The sequence below is a fragment of the Rhinatrema bivittatum genome, chromosome 1 (assembly GCF_901001135.1).
Source record: "Rhinatrema bivittatum chromosome 1, aRhiBiv1.1, whole genome shotgun sequence".
Classification (NCBI taxonomy): Eukaryota; Metazoa; Chordata; class Amphibia; order Gymnophiona; family Rhinatrematidae; genus Rhinatrema; species Rhinatrema bivittatum.
In genome coordinates, this window is record NC_042615.1 from 155,506,680 (window position 1) to 155,520,892 (window position 14,213).

The 14,213-nt window shown below is 42.8% G+C and overlaps 1 protein-coding gene across 15 annotated transcripts in view; it reads right to left on the reverse strand.

Moving 5' to 3' along the window:
• LIMCH1 (LIM and calponin homology domains 1) overlaps positions 1 to 14,213 on the reverse strand; it is a 692,462-nt gene that overhangs the window by 47,663 nt on the left and 630,586 nt on the right. For 14 of the 15 annotated variants that reach the window (XM_029588796.1, XM_029588757.1, XM_029588740.1 and 11 more), the window contains 3 exons: positions 9,011 to 9,039; positions 3,841 to 3,960; positions 1,710 to 1,802 (listed from right to left, as the gene is read on the reverse strand). In XM_029588796.1, the coding sequence (XP_029444656.1) occupies positions 1,710 to 1,802; positions 3,841 to 3,960; positions 9,011 to 9,039 (242 nt within the window). The remainder of the gene's footprint in view (positions 1 to 1,709; positions 1,803 to 3,840; positions 3,961 to 9,010; positions 9,040 to 14,213) is intronic. The other variant, XM_029588765.1, reaches the window with a different exon arrangement.

The following is a 14,213-nucleotide window of genomic DNA, read 5'->3' on the forward strand; positions in this document are numbered from 1 at the left end:
ACCTGGGCTGGCTTCTCCCTGGGCTTGCCTTCACTTCCGTGTGTCTGTCTCTCTCATCATGTGTCCGCACTTGATACACGTGTATGAATGAAAGGACAAGACAGATGATACCTCACCTACAAAAAGGTGTGTTCCAAAATGAATGGAACCTACAAACACTGAGCATTTTGTGATGAGAACTAACGCTACATGGAGATGCCGTTCCAAAAGTGTGGTAAAATCTTGATATCTTTTCTTGGACCAACACGAAAAGCATGTAGCAAATGAGCTTTGGAGACCGCCCAGGGTCCCGCCATCAGAAGTCACATGAAAAAGGAATTGGGTGGCCTCAGAAGCTCCCATACTATAACGTCTTTAAAGGAATCACAGACTGTAAAGGGCTCCAGTTCTCTTCAGGACAAATACAGCTACTAGAATGCTGTACTGGAGGATTCAGTGAAAAGGATACCAAAAGAGTGGATTTAAAAATACATTAAAGATATATTTAATCATTTCAATTCATCGTCTACAAACCTCGGGTGGGAACCAGGAATAGATAAGGCAGCCACTATCTTTCTTAGAGCCGGCTCTTTGCAGAGAACGAGAACCATCCCCCTTTTTTTTTTCTTTTTAACCACCACTTCTGATTTTTAATCCCATCAAAACCATCTAAATGAAGATTTCTCTTAGCTTGCTTACTTTATAAAAATGTGTCTTGCATTACTAAAGGAACGGTCTAGCTACATGCTTGCTTTGTAGGTAAAATTTCAATGGCAAACAGCTTGTGTAGATTTGAAAATACAATCTACGCACATTATTTTTCGATCCTGCACAATATAAGCTCCTCTCGCTATGAAACCCCGCATGCACATTTAACCAGATTAAGCAGGGACATTTCCAGTCAGTTTACCTGGGAAATTACTATTTACACAGGTTAACAGCTGTGAAAATCACCCTCTGAAAGCCTGGAATCTCACTTTTGCAAAGATACAAATTATGGGCCCAATTTTCAAACTGTGCATTTTGGGACCAGGTCCATGTGTACTTTGCTCCAATTTTCAAACTTGCATCCGCAGACATTTTTGCTTACGTTTTGTGCAGGTGCTCTTTTCGTAGAAAACAGAACGTGTAGATTTGCATTATTTTCCTCCCCTGAACTAAAACACGCCTGCAGGAACGCCACCTTAAAATGCGGTTGAAAGCAGGCGTGTTGAAAAAACATCACACAGTTTTAGCCTCATTGAGGGAGGGCAAATTTTGGAGAGCTGATTTACATCTGTAAATGATTTTAAAAGTTGTTCTTCCCATGTTCCAACAAGAAAACCCAGCCAGGCAGCACTTCAAGTCAAACCCAACCTTCAACCAGCTAGTTCTACCTCAACCTGTCTGATTCTTTCCTTTCCCCTCCCTTTGAAGGCAAACCTGCGCTGCCTTCAAAGGGAAGAAGTCAGAAACCAGCATCGATGCAGCAGTATCCAAACTTCATGGACTCGTACGTGTATTCACGCATCTGGGAACTGGAGAGAGCAAGCTAATATTTCACACGCAGCTGAGCAGCTTTTGATCACTACCGACCCAACATGGCTTTCAGTGTTAAATCTAGAGATACTGTGAACAGCACAGAGCTACAAGGCTACATAGCCGGCATACAAATACATACAACACACACACATATGGGACACTTCTTATCAGAGCACAATAACTTCTTACAGTTTGCACTCATTGCGTACCTCCTCATAGTATTTACGCTCTTCCTCTTCTACTTCCTTCTGTGCCTTCACCCATTCTTCTTTCAGTTTCTCCTGCTCCTTCTGGTATCTCTCCTATCACAGAATTTAAGGCCAGTCAAAGCAGGACACTTCACATGGCCACACTTTAAAACCCTTGTGTCTCACAGAGACTTTAAAGCACAGGACTATGTAGTAAGGCACGATGGCTTCTCTTAAATCGCCATTTCCCATGACATGGTTATATACTTGCAATGCACGCTAGCAGTTTTTGGAAGAGATCTACAACCAGATTATACAACTATATGGAAATCTCTCCTGGATATGGCAGAAGGTGCTGGAGTTAGCACAAACTGCAAACCTTATTTTCACTTGGAGTATCTTGAGCTGATGAGCTGGGTTCATTTTTTTTTTCTTTCCTTTGATTATATGAGAGATGAGCTGAATTCTACTCATGGTTTAAATAACCATACAACTCAGTAGCATAGGAGATGACAGAAGAGAAGAACTAATTGGTCCATCCAGTTTGCCTAATTGTCCTCCTCTCTGGTTCTCTACCATTTTGGATGAATAAGCATACAACTTCAGATACTTAAACCAAAACCAACTCTCCCCCTGCTTGTGTCTTTTACCCAACCTCTCCACCTTGTTGCTACCATTGTAAGACAGGCTCCTCTCTCATGCAACAGTGAAACACAATGAGTTCCACTATCCTTCCACCACCATTCCCATTATTTCTCAAGGGACAGAGCATCCCCAACCCAATACATTCCCATCCAGTCTAAAGTACTGGAACCCCAAGCACTCAGACCACAAGGCCTGGAATAACATGGGATTAACCACAGAAAGATCTTAAAACTCTTCCTTAAAAGTTGAACTACTCATTTTCCTCTCTTCTCTACATAATCTGTTTCTAGCTATCTTTAATTTGTTGCATGTGATTTCATTTTCAAAATGATAATAAACTGACACCACTGAAGTGAGGATAACTTTCAAATGCTATTCCAAGGGTTGTTTCCGTACATGCTTGGTAAGAAAGGAAGCAAATTATAAAATCCTACTCAAATACTTTAGACTGGGTTAGGTTATTTTGCAGGATGCATAGAAAAACATGGTTTTTACCGAAATTGTTCAACATTAAGAGGCCCTGGGAATAAACTTGAACATGCATATCAAGGCCCACTTGTCCAATCAAAAAATAGTGAGCTCTACAGAAAGGCCTCACCATGCATATTAAAGTGGGCCTGGAAGATGATATTGTGAGAATGCAAAAATATAGGAGGCCGTGCATACATATGAAGGAATGTTATATGCAAATGGGGGTTTACCGAGTGCTCAGTAAACATGGCATGTTAACCCTCCTCACTATTTACTATTTTGTACTAATTAGGACCTGGTGTTAACTTACTAATGTGAGCATGTTACTTACCAAGGGGAAGCTAAGCAACATGATCATGTTAAACTGAGCTTGATCTTGAGAGTTCGGCTAACTGGAAATAGAGGTTATCCAACTAAATGTTTACTTTTTGAATACTGAGCCACTTATCTGGCTAGATTTTATCCTAAGTTAATATCCAGCTAAAATCTAGCTGGATAAAAAAAAAAAAAAAAAGGCATTCGGGAGGAGAGTGTGTGTGTATCTAAATTATGTGACTAACTTAGCCTATTTTCATTTCTGTCTGGTTAAGTTAGCTGGATAACTTTATTACTGAAGTAGACAAATGTATCCAGCCGAATGTGGATAAGTTTCATCTTAACCAGCTACATTCAAAAGAATAAAACCAGTTAAGAGTCAGAAGTTAAAAAAAAAAAATGTCCTGCATGGGCTTCCAGTCCAATTCCTTGACCCCCAGCTGAAATGGGCACAGCCTACCCCCAAACCCCTCCCATTGAAACTTAAAAATGAAAGTATGTCCCTTTCGGTGTGGCTATCCCTGCCCCTTCCCCACTTCTGCAAAATATAAATTCAGTGAGCCTCTCCTCTCCCCCGTTCCCTCACCCCAACCTTAACATTTCCCCCCAGTATCCTGACAGGAGACAATCTGACTCAGGGATTGTGGTTCACTAGTGCCACGATGCCCGCAGCTTCTAACGTTACTAGGACAGTAATGCTGAAAGCACCAACAATACGTACCTGAAGTAACCGTTCTTGCTCCTGCTGCCATCTCTCCTGACGTTTGCGTTCTTCTTCCGGGTCCCATGCCCAGAAGTTGAAGTGCTTTGATGCATTTACTGAAGGCGTTAGGACTTGATGCTACATATTGAAGGAAGGAATACAGAATTAACAGGTTAGCCACTATCAGACTGCGGTATATCATTAAAATGCAAATGAAGACAAATATTAAACCAAGTCTTTGAAGCTTTCAGGGTCCACGTATGATGATCTACTACCCAAGTTGTATCCTAGGATTTTGGCACTGTTTTCAATACCATCTACAAACTTGAATTTTGTTTTTGAGAATTTATTAACAGTTGTTCAAAATACCAGATTCCAATAATTTCAGCTGTTCCACATCTTCTGGAGCTATTGGTACCACATGGCGCTCAACAGAACATGGAGTTCAGTACCATTTACCTTGTTGGATTAACTTGAATCCTTCACTACAGTACTGATTTATAACAGATGCTGAATTTCATTAATAAGATGGAAATTCACTTACATTGTGGCATTCGTGCTTAAGGATTTATGATGTTTTAATACTAAACTACATATGCTATTGATAACCTTACTTGGGTGACCTAGAGGACCTTTAACTCGGTCTCCAGCAAATTGGAAATGACAGCTACTTTATTCCCACTAGGAATGAGAGTTTATGGTCGCTTGATTTTCAGCAATGAGAATAAAATCTATACCTAAATAATATCTTATGTATCTGATATACATAAGATATAACCATAAATGAACAGCAAAGGGTGAACAAATCTTAGAATTATCAAGTTCTCTATATTGAGATACAGGAGTCAGAGTACACTTAAGTTTCCACCATTTAATTTTATTTCACACTAATGGATTTCAAAATTCTCTAATGGTACTGTCAGAACTAAAAAGCAAATGTCCAAGGAGGTGGTGAAAAAAATGAGATGTAGCACAGTGAACTTCAACACCAGATTATGCAAAGATTGGGATATGGATAATGGAGAAGAGTCAAAGACAGGAAAGAAAAGTAGAGCTTCCAACTAGGATTTAAAAGTAGAGAGAAAGAATGGATTTAGGAATGGAGGAGGGAGGCTGCTCCAGATTGGAGGAACGGAGTTAATGAGGAGAATAATCTGGCAGGTATAGTGATCAGGAAATTATCTAACTAGATAAACGACGCTTGACCGACGTGCCGCAAATGCGCAGTAGAGAGCAGCTCTACTGCGCATGTGCGGGCGAGCACGTCAGTCTTAGGCAGCGTCAAAAAAAACCAAAAAACATGGCGGCAGCGGTGGTAGCAGCGGCAGCGGGCAGCGGTAGCGGGCAGTAGCGGCGGCGGTAGCGGGCGGCGGTGGTGGCGGTAGCGGGTGGCGGCGGTAGCGGCAGCGGGGGCGGCGGCGGTAGCGGGCGCGCGGGAGGCGGTAGCGGCGGGGCAGCAGTGGCGGCGGTAGCGGGCGGCGGTGGTGGGCGGCGGCGGTAGCGGCAGCGGGCGGCGGCAGCGGTAGCGGCGGTAGCGGGGGAGGGAGGAGAGAGAGGGAGGGAGGGAGGGACGACTAAGTGGGAGGACGAATAGAGAGAGTGGGAGGGGAGTGACTGAGTGAGAGGGGAGGGATTGAGTGAGGGGGAGGGACTGAGTGAGGGGGGAGTGAGAGGGAGGGAGGGAGTGGGACTGATGGGGAGTGAGTGGGACTGAGGGAGAGGGGAGGGAGGGAGGTGGGACTGAGGGAGAGGGAGGGAGGGAGTTGGTACTGGAGGGAGAGTGAGTGGGACTGAGTGTGAGTGAGAGGGAGAGAGGGGGAGGGAGTGAGTGAGACTGAGTGGGAGGGAGGGACTGAGTGAGAGGAGAGGGAGGCTGGGGAGGAGTGGGTGAGTGGGTGGGAGGGAGGTAGGGGAGAGAGAATGAGGGAGGTAGGGGAGAGAGAATGAGGGGGAGGTGAGAGACAGAGGGATGTAGCCCGTTTTAACGGGCTTAACGGCTTGTATAAATATTAAAGAGAGTTATTTTAGATTATTTTTTAAGCTCCCCTATCCAAAGAATAGTTAAGCTGTTCCAGTGGTAGCAGATTTTTAATTGTTTATATACAGCAGACATTCATATAGCATAGCAATGTGTCCTTCCACTTACTACAAATATAGTGCTGGTAACTGAAGTCTTGAAATTCTATTAGCACAGGCATTAAGCAGGTGGGACAAACAGGGCCTACCCCTGGGTGTGTGTGTGCGCGCGCAAGGTCCCTTCCCTCACCTTAACACACTTGTGTGCTTCTCTGCCATGTCCCCCAAGATAACCCTATCTCCAATGCATGTATGATCCTCTGCACACCGCCATCTCCCTTCCCCCTCCACCCTCTGGCAGGAAGAGAGCCTGAACCTGCCTTCTCTTCTGCCAACTTCAATCTGAAGTCTTATCATGTGAGGCTGGCAGGGCCTGTGAAGATAAGAAGTGCTGCTCTCCTCTTCCGTTAGTGGAAGGCAAGAGAGAGAAGTTCATGTCAGAAAGGGGTGGAATGCTTGTTAATATCAAAGCATGGGGCCGGGCATTTGCCCCACCCCACGGACAGGATTGTTCCAAGCAGCAGTAAAAATAGTCTTCAAAAGAAGCTCATTCACAGCTCTCTTAGGCCATAAAATAATTGTTCAACTCAATGCATAATCTGCCTTGAATTATGAGCACAGAGTTTCCCATTAAAGCTATTTAACAATTTATTTTATATATTTGAGATTCTGCTTTTTCCATGGGGTGGGGTTGCCAAGGCAGACTACATAAAGTAACAAGGCATCAAGTAAATAAGTAATGGATACATCCACACAGGATATACCGATATAAGGTAGACTGCAAGTACATCAGTAATGGATACATCCACACAGGATATACCGATATAAGGTAGGACTGCAAGTACATCAGTAATGGATACATCCACACAGGATATACCGATATAAGGTACACTGCAAGTACATCAGTAATGGATACATCCATACAGGATATACCGATATAAGGTAGGACTGCAAGTACATAAGTAATGGATACATCCACACAGGATATACCGATATAAGGTACACTGCAAGTACATAAGTAATGGATACATCTACACAGGATATACCGATATAAGGTAGGACTGCAAGTAAATAAGTAATGGATACATCTACACAGGATATACCGATATAAGGTAGGACTGCAAGTACATAAGTAATGGATACATCCACACAGGATATACCGATATAAGGTACACTGCAAGTACATAAGTAATGGATACATCTACATAGGATATACCGATATAAGGTAGGACTGCAAGTAAATAAGTAATGGATACATCCACACAGGATATACCGATATAAGGTAGGACTGCAAGTACATAAGTAATGGATACATCCACACAGGATATACCGATATAAGGTAGACTGCAAGTACATAAGTAATGGATACATCCACACAGGATATACCGATATAAGGTAGGACTGCAAGTACATAAGTAATGGATACATCCACACAGGATATACCGATATAAGGTAGGACTGCAAGTAAATAAGTAATGGATACATCCACACAGGATATACCGATATAAGGTAGGACTGCAAGTAAATAAGTAATGGATACATCCACACAGGATATACCGATATAAGGTAGGACTGCAAGTACATAAGTAATGGATACATCCACACAGGATATACCGATATAAGGTAGGACTGCAAGTACATAAGTAATGGATACATCCACACAGGATATACCGATATAAGGTAGGACTGCAAGTACATAAGTAATGGATACATCCACACAGGATATACCGATATAAGGTACACTGCAAGTACATAAGTAATGGATACATCTACACAGGATATACCGATATAAGGTAGGACTTCAAGTACACAAGTAATGGATACATCCACACAGGATATACCGATATAAGGTAGGACTGCAAGTACATAAGTAATGGATACATCCACACAGGATATACCGATATAAGGTAGGACTGCAAGTAAGCAGATAGGAAGTAGGGGACATTAGGTAGGAAAAGGGAAGACTGTGCATTGCATATATACAGTTCATAGTAGATACTATATACAGTCAATTAAAAGAACCTAAAATCTGATTTAAACCCAGTATAACTGTGCCGTTTCCTCACCGATTTCTTGAAGGGAGGATAACTCTCGAAGGCTGGTCACAGATGTATTAAGTTAGTCCAATTAAAAAAAAAATACTACCTACTATGTATTTGTTGATTCTTATTCCAGTCTTATACACTGGAATTTATGTATTTTGCGAGTTAGTGGAAGCTGATGGGCTCTGATTAACTTATCAATTTGGCGCTTGCAGCTATTTAATGAGTAAATGTAAAATGTCACAAAATGTGACTTGTATGAAGTATAATGTACATGAAGTACTTCCTGAAATTACATCAATAGAAAACATACTGCATGGTTTAAATATCATATCAACTGGCTAAAACCTCTACCACAACACTAAGGCGGACTCCCCCAACTCAGTCCTGGAGACAAACCTAACCAGCTTGGTTTTCAGGAAGGTCACAATGAATATGCATGGAGATATATTTGCTTACAATGGAAAGCCAAAGCTATCTCATGCATATTCATTACAGATATCCTCACAACCAGACCAGTTGGGTGTGCCTCCAGGACTAGGTTGGGAGATACTGGCATAAGGGCGCGTGTGGAGCCTTTGCCTAATTTTTTAATTAAGTTCTTTGGGATACAATTTCCACAGCGCTTTTTTCCGAAGATTTTGACGACCTTTTTTTTTTTGCCTGTGGGCATTTTCTCCTTACTGAAACTGTAGACTGAAAATGCACAGTTTCAAAACCATGCAACCAGCCTGACATACAGGCTCTTTGTACATTGTTTGTCTGAAACTTAAATCTGGCCCTGGTGTCTCTCACATTACATCCACAATCCTCTTGTGGGGTTATGAGCTAGAATCTTACAGCCAGTTTTCCCTATGAGAGTCAATTGCAGCCAGAATGGAAAGAATTATTTTAACGTACAGGATTTCAATTTGTCACAGAAGGCATTTTGTTACTAAGATGCAGCAGTAAGTCTGCATGCTTCAAAAGCGTTGAACAAATAAACCACCTGGGCTCTGATAAATCACATTGAATGGCTCCAAATCAGGTCTACATTAAATGAAATTAAGTAGTGCTGGAGAGATACTTACAGCCGACTTCTCACTGCTATTGGAATCCACTGTATGAAAGGAGAAAGAAGGTAATAATTACTATGCTAAATTCTTGCAGCCCATAATCAGAATACCAATATTGGTGTCTTAATTAAAAGGTAATTTTGTGTGTGCTAATTATGTTAAAATTCCTCCACAAGCAAACAAATCATGATCAAACAAATTAGAAAATGAAGTTGTACCCTCCACCAAGAGATGCCAAAGAAAGCATATCAAAGTAATTAGAATATCTAATCTAGCCACAAACTACATCTTTTGGAGAGCAGGGGATTATTTTAGCAGGTTTGGATGTATATCACTGTGCTACAGTTGAAGTGTGTGTCAGAGGTTCTGGTGACAGGACACGATGGGACACAACTTCACAAGAATCAGTAACCCTTCCAGTGGAATCCCTGTCAAAATGAGCAAGAAATCTGGCTGTGCCCTGAAAAGCAGTGAGCAGCGGCAGGCTTGGATTCTAATGGCACTTTATGTGGCCATGCTGGTCAATGCCGCTGCCTTTGAAAAGATGGAAAAGAATGTCAATAAGAGACTCAATTCACCCAAATATATTGTGCCCTCTGGAGAGTGAATAGCAAGAAAAATCCAAGCGGCAATTGTCGTAAGAGTAGATATTTGTTAAAACATAAAAAATAACCAGAACATTTGTCATGGCCTAAAAAATACACTAGGAACAGAGGAAATCCAACATAGATGCTCCATTTATGCCCTGTACTCTGCCCACCGACATGCCCACAAACACTGGCTTAACCAAACAGAAGCACATGTTTTAATTACCTCATCCCATAGCTTTTCGGCTTAAATACAATTATTGCTGCTTGAGGCAGTCCTAAGTCTGAGCTGGAGCCCAACAGCAATTGTCTAGCTTCTATGATTTCCATTTTGATAGACAAGAACAGACACTTTGGGGCAGATTTTAAAACCCTCCTGTGCAGAGCCTATTTTGCATAGGCCCGGTGACGAGCGCAAGCCCCGGGATGCACCTATGTCCCGGGACTTGAAAAAAGGGGCGGGGCCTCCAGGCACAGCGGCCATTTTCCATTGTGCCTGAGATCGCGGGCCGGCCGTTGGCCGGTGTGTGCAACCTATGCCTGCCTGGAGGCAGGCGCAACTTATAGGATAAAGGTAAGGGGAGGGTTTTAGGTAGGGCTGGGGGGCGGAGGGAATGGAGGAAGGCTGTGCGGCTCGGCGCACGCGCAAGTTGCACAATTGTGCACCCCCCTGCGCGCGCCAACCCTGGATTTTATAACATGCATGCACGTTATAAAATTGGGCGTACCTTTTAAAATCAGGCCCAAAATTCTTAAACACTGTCTTTAACGTCCCAGGCAAAAGCGTTTTTACAAAAACAGTACCACTTCTCCCACATGACATTGCAGGGCTTCGCTTTCTAAAACCCCACTTTGGGGGCAACTCTGAATAGTCCATCTATCTGCATGGTAAGCATAGATATCTGCAGGCTACTGTAGGGGTAGCTTTCCCTTAGAAAATTAGTGGCACTGTTTTGTGCGTATACATTGCAGGTTCTTTCTGCAGGCGGCTGATGGAGGGAACACAGCATGTGCCTATTTGAAAACCAAACACAAATGCTGTCTTACTTCCTCCACCAAAACATGCTAGAGAACTTTTTTTTAACCTGGCTAAAAGCAGGCATGAAGTGAACGTACACATATACATTTAGCCATTTTAGATGCAGCAATTTTTACCCAGGGCAACTTCACCTCTTATTTATACTTGAGTGGTATACATTTTCTACAGGCCTTCACTTTTTCCCTCTATATTCCTTTTCTAGTGTCATCTATCCACAGAACTGGGGGGAGGGGGGTAGTCACAAGAGCCAACTTTAAGTAAACACATCTACATCATCATACATGACCATACATATAATAGTCAATAACTCTCAGAATTAGGTAGCAATAGGACACAAAATTATGCAGAGTGGTTAAATCATAAGCATACTGCAGGAGGACCCTGAGAGACTGGGCATCCAAATGGCAGATGAAGTTTAATGTGGATAAGTGCAAAGTGATGCACATAGGGAAAAATAACCCAGCACTGCAGTTACACAATCTAAGGTTCCATATTAGGAGCTGGCACTCAGGAAAAGAATCTGGGCGTCATTGTGAGCAAAACTCTGAAATGCTCAGCTCAGCGTGCAGAGAGGTCAAAACAGCAAACAGAATTATTAGGAAAGGAATGGAGAATATCACCCTCTGTATTGCTCCATGGTGAGATTCTGGTCATCGCATCTCAAAAAATATATAGTTGAACTGGAAAAGGTACAGAGAAGGGGGCTAAAATGATAAAAAGGTATAGAATGGCTTCCCTGTAAGGAAAGGCTTAAGAGGCTAGGGCTCTTCAGTTTGGAGAAGAGGGGGCAGATATGACAAAGGTCTATAAAATCATGAGTGGAATAGAATGGATACATGTGAATCCGTTATTTACATTTTCTAAAAATACAAAGATTAGGGGACACTAAAGTTACTAAGTAGAACATTTAAAACAAATTGGGGAAATTTATTTGTCATTCAATGCACAATTAAGCTCTGGAATTCCTTGCCATAGAACGTGGTAAAGATAGTTAATGTAGTTGAGTTTAAAAAAGGTTTGGTCAAATTTATCCCTGGATTAGCAGCAAGGGATCTATCTACCCCCCTTGGGATCCTGCCAGGTACATATGACCTGGATCAGCCACTGTTGGAAACAGGATACAGGGCTTGATGGACCGGTCTGACCCAGTATGGCAATTTCTTATGCTCTTATATTCTTATTCAGTCATTTCTCTTTCATCCAACATATGGACAAGTTAACACTCACAGTAACATAGTAGATGATGGCAGAAAAAAAGACCAATTAGTCCACTGACTTTGCCTAGTTGCTCCTGTCCACACTGCCGGTCATAAAGCTTTGTAATAATCTAAACAGCAAACCAAGCCCCAACCCCAACCCCAACCCCACCCTCCAGCCTCATAGATTTGCTGGGCAGTAACTGGCCAGCACCAACTTGTCAGCACTGGACTAAATGGTTTATGTGGCACCGTAGCCTACTGCTATCAGACCAGCTATCCCATGGCTTCCAGGACTGCTAATTCGTGCTTCCTTTATCTATTCTCTTATTTATTTATTTTATTTATTATTTTTATATACTGACATTTGATCTCAATTGAGATATCACACCAGTTTACATTCAGGTACTGTAGGTATTTCTCTATCCCCAGAGAAATACCTCTGGGTTTTTGTACCTGAGGCAATGGAGGGTAAAGTGACTTGCCCAAGGTCACAAGCAGGACTCAAACCCTGGTCTCCTGGTTCATAGCCCACTGCTCTAACCACTAGGCTATTCCTCCTCCCCCTTTTCTCCTTAGCACCGATTCCCTTGCTCTGCTCTCAAGGGCATGACACCTGAGTTCAACCTCTCAACCCCCTTCCTACGCTTTCCCAAGCAGGCTTGAATTCTGTTACATTACTAGGCAGACGAGCGTTAAAAGCGAAGGATGACTCTGATGTGCGAGATAGATGAATCTCTTTCCTTCTCTCCTAGGTTGTTCGATATTGTCAGTTCTCAGCTGCCAGGGCATCCGAGGAGTAAATCTAGTGGTTAGAGCAGCGGCAGGCTGAGAACCAGGCAAGCTAGGGTTCAAATCCCACCACCATGCCTTGTGATCTTAGGCAAGCCACTTCGCTTCCCTTTGCCTCACGTACAAACAAGGACTCACTCGCTAAGCCGTGATATTTTTCCCCTGAGGGAAAAACACCGCGGGAGTCGCATAGCCACGGTAAATGATCGCTGCTGCTTTGCGATTCCCGTGGTGTTTTTCCACAGGGTAAAATACCACAAAGAAAAATACCACGGCATTAAATTCCCCCAAATATGGCGGGCCTCTGGTCTGTGGGGGCCACCCTTGTTTAAAGGGGTCAACAGCCACAAGTATGCAGCCCCCCCAAAGGATGCCAGAGGATTTGGGGTGTCCCTGTGTAAAGTTAGATGAGGAGGTAGGGGACGAGTCTGCTGCTCGCTCGCTCTCTCTCCTCCAGTGGATCGATCAGTCAGTGACCCGACGCACAGGAGTCCCACACTTGAGTGCTTTTCCTTCAGTAACTATCCTCTCAGTTTGGGAGACAAGGGAGTTTTTCCACCCTTCCTGTCTCTTGTTTATTTTTTTTTCCCCCTTTTCGGGTTGGTCTATTTTTGTTCCTTTTGGAACAGAGTACCCCTTGGTAGCAGGGACTCGAGTTTCCAATCCACTGGGAGGAAGAGGCGTCTTTCACCTGGGAAGAGCCCGAGCAGGAATGGATTGACTGAGAGGAGGAGTTGAAGGTATTGTTTGGGAGTTGTGTTTTCCTACTGGCTCAGGTGGGTGGCACTTGAGAGGAGAGTGCCCAGTGCTGCTTTTGGAAGGGGATGTAAGACATTGAGGACGACTGCAGGAGAGGTATGAGAATTGGGACTTGTGTTCTGCTAAGTAATTGGGATTAAATTCTAACCATTCTACAGTGGGGAGAAGACTGAGGAATTTGGGAGTTGGAAGAAGGATTTTGCTTTCTTCAATCTGATTAATGGAAAGGAGGAGAAGATCAATTGTTAAGGAATTGGCCTCCATAAATTAAAAACACTTTGCTAGAAGAGTGCAGTCACACATTTATTAATATTTCTTCTTCATTACTGTTCATGCATTTTATTTGAAAATCTAAGTGCTGTAAAGAATCATTCAACTGATCAACTATCAGTAAAGAAGTTGGAAACCACATTGCTTCTCAGTGTGATCGTTGCTGTTATTGACTGTGGAGATTATCAGTGCTGTTTACAGAGATGGGAAAGAGCTGGGCACATTGGTGAATGCAAAAGAGCCTTGAAGCTATGCTCCCCTCCCCCTCCCCCCAGGGAAACCTGGACCTCAGAAGTGAAAAACTATCCATGGCCAACTGGTTGCAGTTAGGGTCTATTTTATTTCTTTGGGGACAGCATCAGCTTTAAATCCCACTCAAGGGTTACATTTGTTTTTCTGGGATAGGAAACATCTGAATTGTGGGTATTTTTTTTTTTTTTTAAAGGATAAAATTCTTTTTATTTTCTGACATTGACAAATAACTTTCTTCCAGAAACATCCAAATTTGGGTGAATTGAGCCCAAGGTATTTAAGTGCCAATTAGTATTTTGTTAACAAGAATTTAGCTTTTTATA